The 18,232-nt window shown below is 50.7% G+C and overlaps 1 protein-coding gene across 1 annotated transcript; it reads right to left on the reverse strand.

Moving 5' to 3' along the window:
- Window positions 1–3,536: 3,536 nt before the first annotated feature.
- Window positions 3,537–10,088, reverse strand: LOC309891352 (keratin, type II cytoskeletal 6B-like; the record flags this gene model as incomplete). Its single annotated transcript, XM_082785710.1, has 9 exons — window positions 3,537–3,931; window positions 4,040–4,068; window positions 4,512–4,732; window positions 5,133–5,258; window positions 5,691–5,855; window positions 6,568–6,663; window positions 6,988–7,048; window positions 8,162–8,376; window positions 9,537–10,088. The coding sequence occupies 9 exons, from the start codon at window positions 10,086–10,088 to the stop codon at window positions 3,537–3,539; spliced, it is 1,860 nt and encodes a 619-aa protein (XP_082641836.1).
- Between the last annotated feature and the right edge of the window lie 8,144 nt (window positions 10,089–18,232).

An 18,232-nucleotide genomic window follows, 5' to 3' on the forward strand; every position in this document is an offset into this window, starting at 1 on the left:
TTGCCCAGCTTTGTGGAATTGTATTATTTGCATGTTTAACTTTAGGGTGCAATCGGTCCTGAATTTCTAGCTCTTTACAGGTGCTATTTCTTTTTGAAATCTTTGAACCTTTCCATTCAAAATGCAGCCAAAAGCAAAGATTTAACCAGCATGAAAAATACTCCCACAAATTCTGTTTATTTTATTTCCTGACGTCCTTGGGAAAGAAGAGCAAAGTCAATAGGGTGTGGTAGCATTTTCTGGCCTCTCAGTCTGTGTGGAACTGCAATGTTTACAGTATTTTATTCTTCATGTTTAAAAGTTCTGTTCATTTTCAGCATGTTGTTCTCCTGCTGGCATTGCCCGTGCTGTGCGCATGACTAGGGCTTAAACATCTGCCTCTGTGTTTGCAGGACAGGACTCCACATGCCTTCGAAATTCACTCATGTGCCCCAGTGGCACAAAATCATTAAGTATGAGCTAAAGTCCCACTGGCATCTCTGGAAGAAAAATTAAGCAGGTGCTTCGTGTCCTACCAACTACAGAAGATCAAATGTCTGATGATCCCTGGAGAAATGCTGCCAGTCAGGCTCAAACGAGGACAGTTGGGTCACTCAGACTGAATTTCCCATTGCAGTATGAAATTCCTGGTTGGTGCACATCGGCTTGCTTCTCTCTGGAAGAATGTTGGGCTGAAGCTACCTGGGATGTTACCTGAAATTTATGAACGTCTTCATGATTTGCATAAAATTCAAAGCCCAGGTGCGATGGGAAAATGAGATCGTCTTCATGCTTTCTTGACCCCAGTAAGGGCAGATTGTCCTGAAGCTGACAAACAAGTTCTGATCAGATATTAGAGGTGAATGAATATAATGGCATTAAGGGAGGGGCTGCCAGAAGAAAGAGGGAATTGTCATTTTAGGCTCCCACACTTGTCTTCTTTCAGCCCGCTGTCACAAGGTATGCGAGACTGGGGGAGATGCACCATTTCTTTACTGGGCTTGTTTATTGTGTGCAGGAGCTGGCATTTGTGGGCTCCGTACCCAGGGGCAGATGTGGCTTTTCACACCTGTCTGTTTGGATCAGCTCTGCGAGTCTCCACCAAACAGCAGAGGTACACATCCCGAATGACACCGAGTGGGATTTAGCTCCAACCACCCCCAAAATGTCCTCAATCTGGACTGCTGGCCTTTTTTTTTTTTTTTTTTTTTCTCCAAAACAACCTGTTCTACTTGAATGTCTCCAGGCAGGCAGCAAAAACCATGAGTTTTGCAATTCTGGGGAGTTGAGAAGGGCAGGGACGATTAAAGGCATTCTCCCAGAAATGCAAGAGCTGCTGGGCCACTTTGGTACCCTGGGGAGCCGTCTGGTTATTGGTGTGCACTCTTTGTTTTGCAGGGAGGTGATCAGAATACATTATGAGCTGTTAGGGCACTGGCATCTTCTTGTTGGGTGTTTCAGCTTGTTATTTACATACAAATGAGATGAAGTCCGAGTCATATGCAATGAGACAGAAAAGCTGAAGATAACCATTTCGGAAGACATCCTCGTTAGGTGGGTGGGTTTTGCCTTCTCGGCAAGGGATGATCTGTTTGGATTTCACCACCCACCAACCCAGACAGTGCTGCTAAGCCATATTGTTTGTTAAAACATAATTAGCAATCTGCTCCAAGGTGACCACATCCCATAAACCTTTGTGCTTTCTGTCCGAAAAGCCCAGCAGACGCAGGGAGCCCGAACCCACCATGAGAGCAGCAGTGGTGGATGCTCAGCTGCTAGGAACCGGTGGTGGGTGCATCCCCATGGCACTGGCACGGGCAGGCTGAGCCCGGCAGGGTGGCTGAGCTCCTCCGTCAGGGAGCGAGACGTGGTCGGATGGGGCAGACGAGCCATGAGTCAGCAGCAAAGTCTAGGAAGCGGAGCGGGAAGTCAGGAAATAAATTGTGACATCCACTGCTCAGTCCACCTTTCAGGGGGTAAATTAACCTGCCCACACCCTGCGCTGCTTCCAGACTGGGAGAAGAGAGACAGATTTCTCCAAAGGGCAATTCGGAGTGCAGATGTCTCGGGGGTTTTTGGTGGTGCCTGGGCAAGCCATGGGAGGGAAGCAGCCGTCAGGGGCGGACGGTTTTCCTGGCAGGCAGCTGCGCATCCAGCTGTGGTGAGAGCCACCACGGCAAACCCTTTCCAGTCGTGATGCAGAGACCTTCCTGCGGGTCTCCACACCTTGGAAACTGGGGACCCTCATACAGAAAAAGGATGAGGCAACCTGACCTTACCTGAAGCTCAGCCACCTGAAAGGAATTCTGCCTTCCTTGGTGTCAGGGGGTGACACCTGTCTGCAGCCCATGGCCCCTGATGTTTGTGTAGGCTTGGGTGTTTGACAGAAGGTGGGTGTTCAAGGAGAGAGGGCCTGCTGCTGTATTTTGGAAAGGCAGAGTTTTTTTTCATTTGAAAATTAACCTACTCTTGTGAGAGGGCTTCAGTTTGGTTGGTTGGTTTTTTGCTTCCACCTGAGCTGGTTCTCACTGATTGCTTTAAACCGGGGCCTGGCTGCTTTTTGTTCTGCCTCCAGAGATCCCAAGGGAGCTGCACATCCCACGAGAGGTTAAATTCCCTGCTTAATGCTGAGTTTCCAGACTTCCTTGTGACCACGCTCATCTCTGGATGAAATAAAGGTATGCAAAAGTGCATCAGGAAGGAAAGCAAACAAAGTCTCTGAAAACTTTGTTAAAACTTCACATCTTTTGAGCTACAATCCCCACCCTTGTGGAGTTTCATGTCTGAGAAAACATCCCTGCTTTTGTAAGGGCAGGGAGGGAAATAAAACCCATGAAGCAGAGCATGAATTATGCATGTAGTTTATTGAAGGTACAGCTGAAAGTTTGGAGTAAGCGAAGGATAATCAACTGTTCACTTACACATTAAAAGCGTTAAATCCGTCTATCTAGTACACACACAGGAAAAACAACGCATGCATTTAACTACAGAAATATAAGGTGCTCGTCAGTGTGTAATTAAAATCTGCTCTACCAAACCTGGTGTAGCAACTTGGACCAATTTACATAACCATTACCAACCCTCTCATAAACAGGAAAAATTGGATTTTCTGGTGTCATTAAAGAAGCCAAAATAATGGCTTCAGCTCCATCTTGGACAATTTCAGATGTGACTTCTCTTTCTGAAATCGGGATGACCAAATTTTTAATCCTTTTGCAATAGCTGTGTTAGGGAAAGCAAATCCCTGTGGAAAAGGGGCTGAGCAAAGAGCCAGAATGATGCGAGCAGACAGCTCTAGCCTGTCTGAAATGAAAATCTCACCTGGCTGAGGTCTTGGGGGGTTGGTTTCCCCCCCCCCCCCGCCCCCCCGGAGGACTGTGAAAGAGAAGGTGGGTTGTGATCATGCAAACCGTTTTCGGCAGAGCTACCAACCTAATTGCGTGCGTGTGGGCAGTGTGTGGTTGTGTGCTTCAGCTGTCAGAAGGAAGGGGAATACTGTTTTATTGCAGAAATGCTGATTATTTTAAAATGTGCTGCGGCGTCGCCCTTCTGGACCTCTACCGGGTTGTTCTCACCACGCGCACGGCTGTGCTGTATCTGCTCCCAGCGCCGCACACCCCCGGGCCGGGGATGATGACGGCTCCTGGGCTGCACTGCTCCACGCCGGCACACACCACGTTCCCCAGGTTGGCCACGCCGGGGGCACACTGCACCCCCTCGGCACCGGTGATCACCTCCCGGCCCACGCAGCTCACCGCGCTCCTGGCCCCGAAGCTGCCCCCCACCCGAGGGAGACAGTCCACGCTGCGGGTGCTAAAGCCGGCGTTGCTGACTCCGAAGGAGGAGACCACCCCCAAGCCCGCGCCGGCTCCTCCCGTCTTGACGGCGCATTTGCCTCCGATTCCAGATAGGGATCGGCACTCCCCGACCGTGCCCCCGCCGCTGACCACGGCTGCGAGAGAAAAACAGGTCCCGTGTCACTCCCGGAGCAGCTCAAGCCCGGCTCATAAGGAAACTTACAAGCTTAAAAGGGAAGGAAGGGGATGATTCGTTGGCTTACCTACGCTCACCGGGTTGCCAGTGCATATCCTGTTGGAAAAGAAATGTCTCAAAGATGTGCTTAGGGAAATGTTCCCCAAACAAATGAGCAAATGGAGATGCCACCCAGTTATCGCCTCCTTAGAAACCCTGCAAATCTTTCAGCTTTTCTGTGTACCTGAGTGTCCCTATTGCTCGCTGAACAACTGTGGGGTTGGACCCCTAAATCCCATGGATGTCTGAATATCCCATCCCTATCCATTTGTCCTGCAAAAGGGGGATCTGAATGGCACGCCTGGTGTGCTGCAATCCAGCTGCCTTGGGAGGATGAGGAGGGAACAGAAGCAGCACTCCTCCCTGCACTCATGGGGAGAGAAAAGGGACATTGTTCTGCTCTGCACCCATGGGGAGCTGCAGCCACCCAGCATTTCTCATGCCTCCCCTGCTGGGTTTTGCCAGGCATCTCTGCAAGCTGCAGCTGAGGAGACACCTACCTGCTCTCTTCTCCTTCCAGCAGTGTCCTGTAAGTGGCAATCTCAATGTCCAGGGCCAGCTTGACGTTCAGCAGCTCCTGGTAGTCCCTCAGCAAGCATGCCATCTTGTCCTTGGCCTGCTGCAGAGCAGTCTGCAGGTCAATCAGCTTCTGCCGGGCATCCTTGAGGGCGCAGTCGCCCCGCTGCTCAGCATCACAGATGGCTGTCTGCAGCGCTGCGATCTGCAAACGGTGACAGATGAGAGGGTGCTTGGCTGTGACATGGAGAGCATCTCTGCAGGGCTGCACATTGATCCCCTTTGTTTCTCAGTTAGGAACTGCCAGAGCCTAGATTTTGGCTGGACCCCTGCTATGGCCAAGCTCTTTGGGATAACAAGTGAGGGATGTGTTGGCTGCACCCCATAGGGAGCATGCAGCCAACATCATTACTGCTCTAGCCAAGACAAGTGGCTTCTGCTGGGTGGAAATAAATACTCCTCCTTGCCTATCTTCAGCCTCAAAATGAGAAGCTACGAATGCAAACTCTGACGGGGGCAGGGGTTTCTGTGCAGCCTTGCAGGCTAGGAGCTGGTGGGGACGAAGCCCTTTGATGCACACCCATGCACTCAGCCCTTTGTCCTACCTGTTTCTTCACGTTATCTGACTCGCACTGCAGCTTCTGGATCATCCTGTTCAGCTCGGCTATCTCGCTCTGGTTGTTTCTCAGGTCGTCACAGAACTTGCCACGGCTGCTGTGGAGCTCCTCCAGCTGCGGTGCAGGAAGAAGGTGACGTTAAGCGCCTGAATCGCCCCTTCCAGGGAAGGTGGGGATGCTCCGGAGCTGCACCAACGCTGGTGCTCCAGGGAAGCACCCAGATGTGACCTCAGCCTGGACAAGGCAACAGCCCCGTGTGGGCCCTAAGCACTTGCCCTTTGGGAAGGGGATGGTGTTCCTGGCGGGTGTGCACAGAGGAGACCTCTCTGGAGCAGCATCATGATCTGCTAGGTTCTGTTTTGATGGAGAATTTGTAAAACACGTTTTTAGGTGGTTTGTTTTTTTTTTTGTTTCTTTTGGCATGAGTCTCTTGAGCAAATTACAGTGCATGCACACCATGGGGTTCATGGAGGACAGAAATGGTCCTCAGGGTTCTGTTGGCCAGGGGATTTCATTACCATCTGTGCCGGTGGTGTGTATACTCACTCTGGTTTGGTAGAAAGCCTCCACTTCAGCCTTGCTCTTCTGGGCAATCTCCTCATAGCAGCACTCAACACTTTTGATGATGCCCTCCATGTCCAGGTCACGGCTGTTGTCCATTTGCACGATGACTGAGGTGTCACAGAGCTGACAATCCAGCTGAGCTCTCTCCTGCAAGATCCATCACAGGTCAGTGACCCAGCAAAGGGGGGGTCTGGAGAGAAAATGTATGGCTGGGGAAGGTTGTCCCATGAATGCCCAGCTGGGGTATGGGGTCCTCCAGATGGCTGGCTGGTTTCCAGCAAGAGCTGGCAGCCAGGACCTGTTGTTGGCACAATATGGGATTGCTGCAGGTAATTCCCCAAGGAGGGTGGGGAGTCCTGATGGAGCAACTCGCTTGGATGCAGCCCGGTGTTGCCAGCTGCGTCAGCAGTTCTGTGGGCTGTGCATCCCTCGGGGTGAGTGCTTTGGGCACTGCAGACTCCCGGGAAGTATTTGGTTAGAAAAGGTGGAAAGCAAACACGGTGTCCCCTGTGTGTTCTGTTAGGAACTTGCTATGTTTTGGACAAAAGCCAATGTATTATGACTTAAGAAGCTAAAAAAGTGAAATGCTAAAAATATCTGTGTTTTCAAGAGTGAGATGTTTCCATGGCTCCAGGCATGGTTTGGATGAGAATTATAGGGGCTTTTTTCATGCAAAAGTTCCCTCCTTTTGCAGTCAGGAGACCACCAAATCCACCCTGTGCCTGCCCAAAGTGTGTGTAACAGCATTGCTACCAAACACATAAAGAGATATAGATTTTTTTGGATGCACCTGTAGGATTTTCAGAAAAGACACCTTTCCCTGTGTTGAGTCTGCTGCAGCAAATGAGTGCGCTCTTACCTCAGCATAGATGCACTTCAGGAACTCCAGCTGCTGCCGCAGGAGACCCACTCTCACCTCCAGCTCCTCCTTGGTCAGGTAGAGACAGTCCACATCCTGGAGAGACACCGTGGATTTGGTGAAAAGAGGTGAAGAAAAAAACACTGTGGCAAAGCCCCTTTTCTCTGTTAGATTTGGAAAAGCCTCTCCATGGCCAGCCCCTAAGGCTGCCTGGCTTTGCTTTATGCATGCTTACAACCTGGCAGGGTTCACCAGGTGACCCAGATGGGTCGCCTCAATTTTGGGGCTATGCAATGAGGGTTCAGGCAGTGCCATGGTGCCGTGGCTTTCCATTTCACTCCCTGGCCCCACGCCCAGGTTTTGCATACACACCAGCCACCCTCAGCTGAGCTCACTGGTGCTGTCTATAGCACAGCTCACCTTCTTCAGCACCACAAACTCGTTCTCCGCAGCCGTGCGCTTGTTGATCTCATCTTCATATCTGCAGGAGGAAAGGAGAGGGGTGGGCTGCTGAGTCGCGGTGGTCCCAAGCAGCCAGCACGGAAAGTGTGACTGAAACCAGGGCCTCTCCCTGTTTGCTTTGTACCTCTTATTAGAGTTTTGCTTTCTTGTTATTTTTTTTTCCTCTGTGCTGAGCTTTGTTCAGCAGTTTTAAATAGCCCACGCCAGCAGTATCGGTGGCTGGTGTGAGATGGCAGTAAATCAGGCCAAACCACTAGAAATGCCAAACCGTGTACCAAGCTGAAGGCTTGCTTTGCTGCTTCTAGCCCTGCTGCTGTGTGTGAGGTTTTTTGGAAGCATCCAGGACTCTGCTCTCAGCTTTATGGGGAGACTGTGGCCAAAGTGCCCCAAGGGAGGTCAGGAGCTTGAGCAACCTGTGAAACTCCATGGTGCCATGAAAAGGAAAGCCGGTGTGTAACGACCAAGTAATTGGGACCTGGAAGAACTTTCAGAAGATGAGTCTGACCTCCTTGGTGGTGGCTCAGTGAGAGAAAACATCTGAGAGGCTCGTCTGTAAGGTCTTTGGAGAAGACTACTCTTATATGCGTCCTATCACCAGCCACCGTGTGTCCTGGTTCACGGCTTAGTGCAGCACACAGGGAACTATTAAGGAATATCTGCATCTTAGATTAAAAAAAAAACAATTCCCACATTTCCTCTGGGAAGAGGGAATGAACCCCAGTGGAGACTATGTGGATTAAGTGTGGGGTGAAAACAAATGGGCTGAGGGATCTGCGGGAATGGATGGCACTTGGGGCAGGAGATTTGAGGGAGCCACAGATGACATGGGAGATTTGATACAGGAAAACCACAGGGGAGTGCAGGAGTGCTAGGGAGAGGAAAAGAGGTTCCCTGTCTCTCACCCTCAGGAAATACTGCAGGGGGGGCTCTCCCAGTGCATCACCTGCACCTGAGATGCAGCAGTGGGACCCCAGCACAGAATCCAGCCCAGTGCTGGTGGGCCCTGCCCTGCTCCCTCCCTGTGCTCCAGTTTTTGAGCTGTCTGCTGCTGCTGTATTGGCTTCACGCTCCAAAAGTCTGCTCCAGGCCAGCCAACACCCCAACCTCCATATTCTCTCTGCATGCTACTTACTTGCACTTGTACTCTTGCACCAGATCCCTCAGGCACCGCTCCTCATTTTCCAGCCTCTCCCGCTCCCCCAGCACACACTCCAGCTGCTTCCTCAGGTTGCAGATGAAATTCTCAAAAACAGGCTCCAGGTTTCTCCTAGAGGCCGGCAGGACGTACTGCTGCAGCAGCTCCCACTTGGTGGTCAGCACTTTGTTCTGCTGCTCCAGCAGCCGGACCTGGGGAAGGAAGAGATGCAAGAGTCATCCACACCTCTCATCCTGGGCAAAGGCACTTCAGGTCCCTCCACTTCCAGGAGGAAAAAATAAAAATAAAATCAGAAATGCCAAAGGTTAAGTGCTGATTTCTCAGCAGCCTGAGTGAGAAGAGCATCTTCTCCCAGCTAAGCCCGGTGCCACCCAGGACTCCCGAGGCTGAACGACATCCATGCATTTGCTCTGTGTTGAGCCTGATCATCTCTTTGACCAAAGCAAGCTTCAACCAAACTCTGCCTCCTCCCTGTGACAACCGGCTGGAGGAGGATCATCTGCCTCCTCTGATGGGCTGATTAGAGTAATGAGTCTTTCCTGGTGCTAAAAGCGCCATCCAGGAGCTCATTTGAATGTATCTGATTTAAGCTCTAACCACGGATACTTATCATGCCTTTCACTTCTAGATTAAAGAGCTCTCTAGTACTTGGGAACCTTTATGTATCATGAATAAGTCATTTTCAATGGGAGGAAGTAGGGTGGCTCCTTTTACATGGGCTTGGTTGTTTCAGCTGCAGAACAGCTCACAAAGAAAATCAAGATCAGATGGAGCAAAGGTTCCTCTGCTCTTTGAAAAATCATTTTCTATAATGAATCTCTAAACAGCAATGAAAAACCCTTAGGCTTTGCTAAGGTAACAACAAGAAATTACATTTGTTTAGGAAATCGTAAAACTCTTTTGCCCTCAGAGTAGAGGGACAGAAAAAATAAAGTTGTTCATCTCATTTTAGCCAGACATCTATCTTTCTACTTCTGCAAGATGAAGTGAACTGTAAAAAAATACAACTCCCCTGGAGTTTATAGAAGTAGGATAGGAACTGAAGACAACACATGTCCTAGAAGCACAGCATTATCTAGGCTGGGAACAACTTTCTAGACCATTTCAGTGTCTCCGTCCCTCCTCTCCCAGGCTTTGACTTACTGCTGGAGCTGCTCCTGTTCTAGCTATTTAGCAGGCTGGTGACCATCAGGACATCAGATACCGTTGTGGTTGCCTTGGAACAAGGCTTACATCCAAGCAGTCTCCGTGTCGGGAGCATGGTCTACCAGAGCCATTGCAAGACATGGGGGCGCCGGGCGAAGCAGCCACTGGCTTGTCCCTAGAGACAGCCCGGAGAGCGGGGGCTCACCTTGTCGATGAAGCAGGCGAACTGGTTGTTGAGGTTCTTGATCTGCTCCTTCTCATGGGTCCGCACTTGGCACTCCTCGGGGTCGACCCCCACGCAGAGGGGCTTGAGGAGTTCCGGGTGGATGCTGACGCCCCGAATCCCCTCCGAGCGGCCTCCGCCGAGGCCGATGCCGATGCCGCCGCCATAGCCTCCCATTGCCACGCCGTCCCCAAGGCCTCTGAAGCTGCCCAGGCCCCCGTAGCCTCCGCAGTTACCAAACCCCACGACTGTGCCCACGCCAAAGCGGCCTCCGCCGTAAGCCACGCCACAACGTCCCACGCCGGCGCCGCCGTAGACCCCGCTGCGGCAGCTGCCGCCAAAGGAAATCCTTTGCCCTCTCCCCAGGTCGCAGACGCTCCGGCTGCTGAAGCCACCGATCCCACAGCGCCGTCCCGCCGGCTGGCAGACGGAGGCCGAGCTGCTGTTGGCCCTGCCGAGGCCGCAGACGGCAGAGGCGGAGGAGAAGCCCCGTCTGCCCAGGAGGGAGCTGGAGGTGTAGCACTGCCGACTCATGGCGGCCAGGGAGCGGACACAGCGACGCAGCGGAGCGAGAGAGGAGCGGAGGGTGCAGGAAGGAGCTCTCCTTTGGCTTCTCTGAGGCACGGCCCGTCTCCTTATATACATTTCAGGAGGTGCCTGAGATGCAAAAATTTAATTTATCCACTGGGTTTGGTCTGCCTGGCAGCAAGGAATGGCTTCCAACATTTTAAACCCACAGCAAACACTTCTATCTCATATGAAATAATGTGGAAATTAAAATAAACTGCTTTGCTTGCAAGCTTCAGTTTCAGGACTTATATTTTACTTAATTAATCTGCTTCCTTATTGTGTAATTATAGTTTAGCAAAATAATTCAAGGAGTTTTTATTCATGGCTTGTTTACGGTTCGGTTTCACCACAGCGTTTAATTATGTTTCGGGACCTCCTGCAAAATGTCGCGGCGATGCCGCCTCTTCCAGGGTCTCTCGCCAGCTCAGGGCAGGCTCTTGAGCAACGGCGGGGAGCAGGAAGGCGGATCTGTCCCAGCGCGGCACTGACGCCGTTGGGAGCGTTCGTGTAAGCGTTCGTTTCTTCCTCCCATGGGTATGGCTGCGGCTCTCGCAGGCGGCTCGGTTGAAGCCCTGTGTGCTGGCAACCAAATAGGAGGAGAGGAGCCGCGTGGGGCCGGTGGTGGCTGCACCGGTGGAGCACGCGTGGGATGGTGCTGAGGCCGAATTTGGGGGGGATGCTGCGGGGAATGGGGTTCATGAAGTCGGGGCGCTGGTCTGGCTGGGCTGGGATGTGCCCCTTAGAATACATGGAACAGAAATATGTCATTTCTGGGAAGTGCTTCGCTGCAGATGCAGAGTGTTTATTGCCGAATTATATGCGTAGGGAAGGGGATAATCGTGTTTAGTATCTGGGTGTGATGTGAGTGGCGCGCGCGGCGAATTCACGCAAGTGATAGCTGGAGATGTAACAAAGAAGTGAAGCGAAGTGTTACAAACAGGTTGAGAAATGTTAGCCAGAGTGAACTTTTTTCCTCTTATTCCTGTGACACACCTATTCAACGTTAAATTATTCTAGTAATATCTGTTAATGAGAAGGCACCATACCTTCTTAATTAAAATTCTTTAAAAGATTTTTGAATTTGCTTGGAAACAAATAAAGTGCATTTTTTGTCTTAACAAAGGGGTCTAATCACAAGTGGTTGCATAGCTTGCCTTCAGAAGGTTCTGCATCTTTGCTAGGACAAAGTTATCTGTTTCTGGGAGGATTCCTAGGCAATGATATCGGAAACTTGAAACGGATTTTCTTGAATGAAAAATAACACAAAGGAAGTATGTTGATTTTGTAATATCTGTGGGGTCTCCCCAGTAAAGATCTTATTTATTTTCAGATCTCATGTTGGGGGGGGGGGGAGGGAGGGGTTTGAAATGAACTATAAAATACCATACGCACTTTTAATTGTGTACTAGTTCTGTTGTTGCTGCATTGGTCTGAGTGTACTACGATTCAAGTCTTGCAATGAGATGTAATTTCATTCATGAGATTGAATGAGTTGGAGAAAGCAGACGAGCTTTTTGGGCACTGCAGTCTTCATGTCATTCAGCCCAAGGTAATCCAAGCACCTGAGCCTCTTGCTAGTAAGTGAAAGGTGGAATTATTTCAGGAATGTATTTTGTGCTGAAGTTTTGGTGCAAGCATTGTGGAGGGCAACTGGGTGCGTGGTCTGAAGCCAAACCTGGAGCACTGCCTGGAATCAGGGCACTCGCAGCTGGGCTAAAGCATCACTTGGCCGTAGGTAGGTCTATGCAAAGTGACCTTAGGTGAGCATAACCATGGGCAAGCTGCAAAATAGGCAGAAGCCAGGCCATAGAGCCCTTGGCACAAGGACTTTGCTTCTTGCATGCCCTGAATGCTGGCTGTGGCAGGGCAGAGGTGGGGCATTGGGGTGCTGATGGGGGTACCGGGGTGCTGCCACTGCTTGGAGCTCTCCATGCAGCAGGCGCACAGAGGGAGGCTCCGGCTTCTTTGCATGGCAAGAAAGACGGGGCCCTTAATCCCGGAGGGCAGCGACTTGCTGGTTTTTCCAGCTGTGAGAAACCTGGATCTGGTTCGGATCATCCGCATGGCATTGTGCCGCATGGTGATGTGCGCGCTGTTTGAAGGCTGTGGACCCTTCATGCTCCCAGTCTTGGAAAGCAGGGAAAATGCCACTCGTGGGACAACCGTCCACCTTGCTCCCCCAGCTGCCAGCCCTGAGATCCTTTCCTGCACACGAAGAGCTGCCAGGCTGCTTCCCCACGGATGGAAAGCACCAAACCTGCACTCCAACCCTCGGCTCCTCCTCGCACCCTAAGAAGTGGCTGCTTCCAGGTGCCCAGCCTTGCACATCAGAGAGAGACGGTTCAGGGCAGCGCTTGTGGTTTGCAGCTGCTGAGCTTTCACAAAGCTGCCACGCAGTCACATGGTGGAAGCCCTGAGCGCCGGTTACATAAACTTCAAAGGAGGAAGCGCTCTGATGTGATTTGGTCTTCTGAAGAGCAGGATTGCAATCGCCTCCATTCCATCGGCCACACACACGCACAGGCACTAGCTGAAATCGGATGTAAATGCTGTCTTCGCAAAGACTTTTTTTTTTCTCTCGTCTGCATGCTTTGTCCTGGCTGAGTGCGGGTCTGGTGACATTGGAGGGGCTGCAGGGAGGGACTAACCCACCTAAACAAAAAAAGATGCATGTAAAGATACAAGGCAGAGATGAAACCACAGTTTTCAGGCTGATGGGATTCAGCAAGGCTTTAAAGCAGCAGCTTACACCTAAATTTACACAGGGGAAACCCCTGAGGTCCTCGGCCCTAAACATGCCTTGAACTGTGGTGGCTTCCATAAGACTGAAGGCTTTGAGATTTACATGTACCCAGCATTAGGATAAATTAGTTCTGTTTAAGTGCCTTGCTAAATTGGGATCTGTTAAGCCATCTGTGTGGGTAAGGAGAGCCTAAGGGGCTTTCCAACCTGGTGTGATTCCAGCTGTAACGACCCAGCCATCCAAGCTTGCTCTACCCTAGTGAGAAAACAAATTTTTTAAGACCCTTTCCTGATAAAATGGGGCTGGCAGGGCTGGACCGTGCTCTCAGTGTTTTCAACTGGTGCCCTCCCTCCCTGCCTTCAAGCTGGGCAGTTTTTGTGGCTCCCTGCGAAAGGGACATTGAAGTCACCATTAAGATGGCTAATGAGGCCCCTGGGACATCTCCCTCTGGTTTCATGGGTCCAGCCCTCCGAAGATGGCTGCTCCCATTCGCTTAACTGCAGCTTGATTCTTCTCCCACATCAAAGCAGGCAGTGGATTTGTGGGGACCCAGGTAGAGGCCATGGTCTGAGCATCTTCCATCGCCACTGGCCATCGGAGCAATCCTCCTGACCTTGCTCCGAAACAGCTATTTGCCCTCAGCCTGGCTTTTCCCTGGCCATTGCATAGCATTTTTGCTGCAAAAAGATGGACAAGGTAATTGCTGAGATACTTTGCAGGCCAATGGTGGTCACTGTCCTCGTGCACCATCTTTATTTGCCATGCTGCCAAATAGAACCTTGCCAAAACTTTTACCTTCCCTCTGCAGCCTTTCTGCTGGAAAGAGGACGTGAGCAGTGATAAACGCCCATGTCAGTGGTGTTGCTCGGAAGATGCTGGGGTCTGGTGGCAGCAAGCAAAGCAAAAGAGAGCATTGATCCCAAGGGTGATGTCTGACCCCATGGAGAGCAACCTTTTGGGCAGAGCAGGTGGTTCATTCGGGGCAGCTTCGGCATGTGCTGGGCAAGTTTTTGTTCATGTGGTGGGAAACCTGGGCACAGGAGGCAGTTCTCAGACACAGCTTGTGTGACTTCTGAGTGTTTGCTGGAAATGTTGCAGCAGTGACTCAACAGCCAGCCAGCAACAGCACACAGCAGCCTGTTTGGATTTTGAAAATCTCCATTTTGATGGCGCTACCGGGTGACCTAAGCTGAGAAACTCTCCTTCATAGTTCTTATTTACCATCTAATTTTGTAAGAGACAAATAGGTTTTGTACCAAACACCACGGGTGTCCACCCTCTTCCTTTGTAACTTTCCTCTTTTGCATAGGAATTTGTGAGGCCCTTTTGCATCATCCGACCAACCTTGTGCTAACACTCAGGGCTCGGTGGATCATTAGGGCTCTGAGTAATGGGGCGGAATTGGTATGGCAGGGTCATGATGAAAGCGCAACAGCCAGGAGTAGCACTGGGAATTGCCCCTGCAGAGGGAGAGCAACCGCATGCCAAGGGCAGGGCGTGAGTTTGGCACCAAAAGTGTTCTTCTGGGGAAAGGTGGGCCTTCCTGGTGAAAACCAGCTGTGCTGGGGTTGGAAATGCTGCCCTGCTGTGTCATGGGACAGTTGTCTCTTCTACGATACCAACTTTTCTAACCAGAAAGCATGTTCCTTCACGCACGGAGCCAACCGGGGACTCCAGAGATGCCCTCCAGCAGCTGAGTGAAAGGGGAGGGTGTGGGAGGAGGGAAATCCAGCCACGGAATTTCAACTAGTTCCCATCGATAGCTCTGTAAATCTGTGTGCGCACCATAAAGACCATAGAAGGTAGCTGTTCAGTGTGTGTGGTTAATGTAATAGAGTTAATTTTGCAAACTTACAGACAGGTTTCTTCAGAAAAATGAAGTACAGCCGATACAGAAACATTGCGTGCAGCTTACTGGCAGCAGAGCAGAAAACACGAGGCTTTTATCAGCAGCACAATCTCCATGTGCCGTGTCGAATCAGGAGGCATCACTCTACAGAGAGTGACATGGAGCATGTTCAGCAGAGAGCAACCCCCTCGGCGGCCTGGTAAGAACAATGTGGCTGGTGAGATAATGTGGAAGAAGCAACACACTCCTGGTGTGGGAGACCTCTTACCTGAACTCACAAGTCACCGAGCTGGAGCTAGAGGTATGGACCCCATGAATAGTCAATGAGAGAGCTTGGTATCATCAAGCAAAAGATCGTTTTCTAAAGTCACCAGTACAAAAACTTGGAGTCACCCTTTGCAGGGCCACGGGGGCATGATCCGGGAGCAGAGGTGGTGTTCCTGTGTCGGCTGCCAGCCTCAGCAGAATAAAAGGAGAAATATGAACCAGGAGGAACAACAATGCTGTGTTTACAAGCACCCAGCTATTCATAAAGCCTTCCAGATGGACACTCAGATTAAGGAGATTACAGAAGGTATAGTTTCTAGAAGATGTACCTATTATCTTAATGAATGGTTGGAGTCACTTTTGTGATTCATTTTGCCACCAGCACACAAAAAACTCAAAATGTGTCATTCCAGAGGTGGTGGCTGGGTGCTTAAGCTCTGTATTATGGTTGTCTCTACTGGGCTAAACATGATAAAGTATTTGTCCTAGAGGAATCTGCAACCAGCTTCTATTCATCACAGCCCTAATGCTCAGCATCACCTGCTCCAGGGGTACCTGAACCTGCAGCGCTCTGCCCCGCAGAGCAGCCAGCTGCAGCATCAGGCACCACAGCCTTCATTTCCCTACTGAGCCTACGGGCTCCTAACCTCCATTTCCAGAGATGAGTGCTCTGAATTGCTAGCAAACCACACATCCAGGGAGATAAAGACAAGCAACGGTAGTGATTATCGCTCCGGACTGGCGATCCCTCCTGCCAAAGCTGAGCTCTCGCAGCTATGTCCTCGGTGAGCCAGGTCACTGTGCCTTCAGAGAGGCAAAACCATGCCTCGATTCGATCTGTTTCTGGGATGGGTTCCTAAACGTCTTCACCAAAATCTCCCACTCTAGGAAGCAGTTTCTTTCTTGTGCCCATATTGAGTTGGAAATCCAGCTGGGCATCTGTCACCGACTACTGCCCTGCACTTGGGAACCTGTGCTGCAAGAAAACCCTGCGCTCAGTAACTGGAAAAGAAAGCTAAAAAAGGCAGAGAAAAATGGAAAAGAGCAAGCCTTGCTCTTTTCTCAAAACATGAATCACATGTTTTATTTGGCTGTACTGAAAGGACACCCTGGCCATCCTCTGTTGGAGGATAAAAGAAATCACATCATTAAGGCTTTCAGAAGAAGCTGCACGGAGTGGAACCTGAGAAGTTCAGGTCACATTTCACAGCCAGGCTGACTCTGTGCCCCATGATCCTGCGTGAATCAGGCACCCAGGCTCCTCCTGAGCTCAGTGGGGTTGCATGCACTGAGAAGATTCATTTGGGGAACTCCAGTGTAATTCCTTGAAGCCACGTCCACGCATTGGTGTGTTGCCTTGTTATCCTCTTTGTTCTTGTTATTATGTGGTTGCTTTTTCTCGTTGAATATCCTATGGGGTAATCCACCTGCTGGGCGCAGTGTGTGATACCAGGGAGTGTTTAGCACCTGTCTCTCTTGTTCTCCGTCCAGAAATGGCTTGCATGTGGAAATCTCAATGAGCAGAAGCCAGCTTGGTGCTCAAGACATCCCAGTAATTGCACACCTGGCCTCCCAGCTCCTCCTTGGCTTCCTGCAGAGAGCAGTTGGTGTTTCTCCCCTGGGCAGTTTTGCAAACACTGTCACCATGCTGCTCAGCATGGCAAATACCTGTCTGCAGAGAGGCCACCTGGCAGAGGATGGACGGGTGGCTCAACTTTCCCTCTAATTACTGAGTGTGACAACTGTGGCTTCCTTGTCCTCGTTTCAATTATGGATTGACAAACACCAGAGGCGGACTGTCCCCAAAACGTCATCCCCTGTCCCAGTGGCTTTCTTTCAAGTTATTCCAAGAGTATATGATAAAGAGAAGCAGTTGCTTATGAGATGGCTACTGGGTTTGGCATAATTGTGTGTTGCTCTGCTGTGCTTCAGCACCTCCTTCCCACCCTCACCCTTCATCACTGCCACCATCCGAGCGCTACAGGGCACCGCATGGGCTCGTCTCCAGCACTGGAGGAATCGGGTGCCGAGTGGTCAGGCCCTGTTTGTCAGGTACGCTGAGTCCCCTTGCCTTCACCCCAGAACTGAAAAAGCACCCCTGAATGCAAAATATTTCCATGCTTTACCCTTCTATCTATCTGCTGTCTTTGCATTTTCAACCTGTCACTGCCCAGGAATAATAGCAGAGCTAATTTGCCTTCTGATGTGCAAAATAACTCATTTCAAGAAATCTGTCAGTGTTTTTTTCTTAAGGACCTATCTAAGGTCAACGTCTGGGCTCCTCCAGCATTGTCAGTCATATTTGTGTGCTGGTATTCAGTAGCTGGTGTGTCCTTCGTGCATGGTGCAAAGCCTTGTGTCCACTCTGCTCTGAGCCCTGCTCAGTGTTGCAGTTTCTGATAGAGCCCATCTCCCATCACTTGTCCATTTCCACGGTGATGGAGGCATTGCGAAGCTTGTGCCCAAAGGTTGCAAAAAGTTGCAGTCCGGAGTGATTCCCCCTCATTTGCATCACTTTTGGGGAAATGCAGAACTAATTGTATAATGTGAGTCCTCTTCCTGCAGCTAAAGTCCGACCTGGAGTGACTCACTGCTGAGGAACAGACCGAGCTGCCTTTAATCCAGAAAAAGGATAAAAACCAACCTGCTGAGCTGGAGCACAGCCAGCGAGTGCTGGGTGGAGACGGAGGATTCCCCACTGCAGCGCGTGGGCAGCGCCTCGACCCACCCGAGCCCTGGAGAATGTCTGTGGGATTTCGGTTCCCACATGTAATACAATCCCTGTGAGTGCCTAGTTTGGATATGTAGCTGTTCCAGCTCCGAAACCCAATTCTATCTATGCCAAACCGAGCCATGCTAAAGATGAGGATGTTTCCAGGGTGGATGAAACCTTCATTTCCCTGCGCTTCCTTTAATTGGGCTCGCAGGCGGAGGTGCCTGAGGTTAGGAGCTTCCTCCGGCCACCTCATTGACACCAAAAAAGTGGAGAAGGGAAGCTCAGCCTCTTGTTGGCCTGTGTTGGGAGAGGAGCAGACCTTCTGAAGACACTGCAGTAATTCTTAAGCATTATCTGGCCTCCTAATAAGAAAAATTAATAATGAGAGCAACACTGGCATGCTGATAGCAAGGAGATAGCAAGTGCTGCTCTGGTCTGAATACACTTCAGGAAGAAAAAGAAACAGCCTCGTACTCATCTGCATCTTCTCCTTCCTTACGCTGCTCCACCACAAACAGTCCCTGCCTCTGAGA

The sequence above is a fragment of the Aythya marila genome (genome assembly GCF_965140915.1).
Source record: "Aythya marila genome assembly, contig: HAP1_HAP1_SCAFFOLD_193, whole genome shotgun sequence".
In the NCBI taxonomy this organism is placed as follows: Eukaryota; Metazoa; Chordata; class Aves; order Anseriformes; family Anatidae; genus Aythya; species Aythya marila.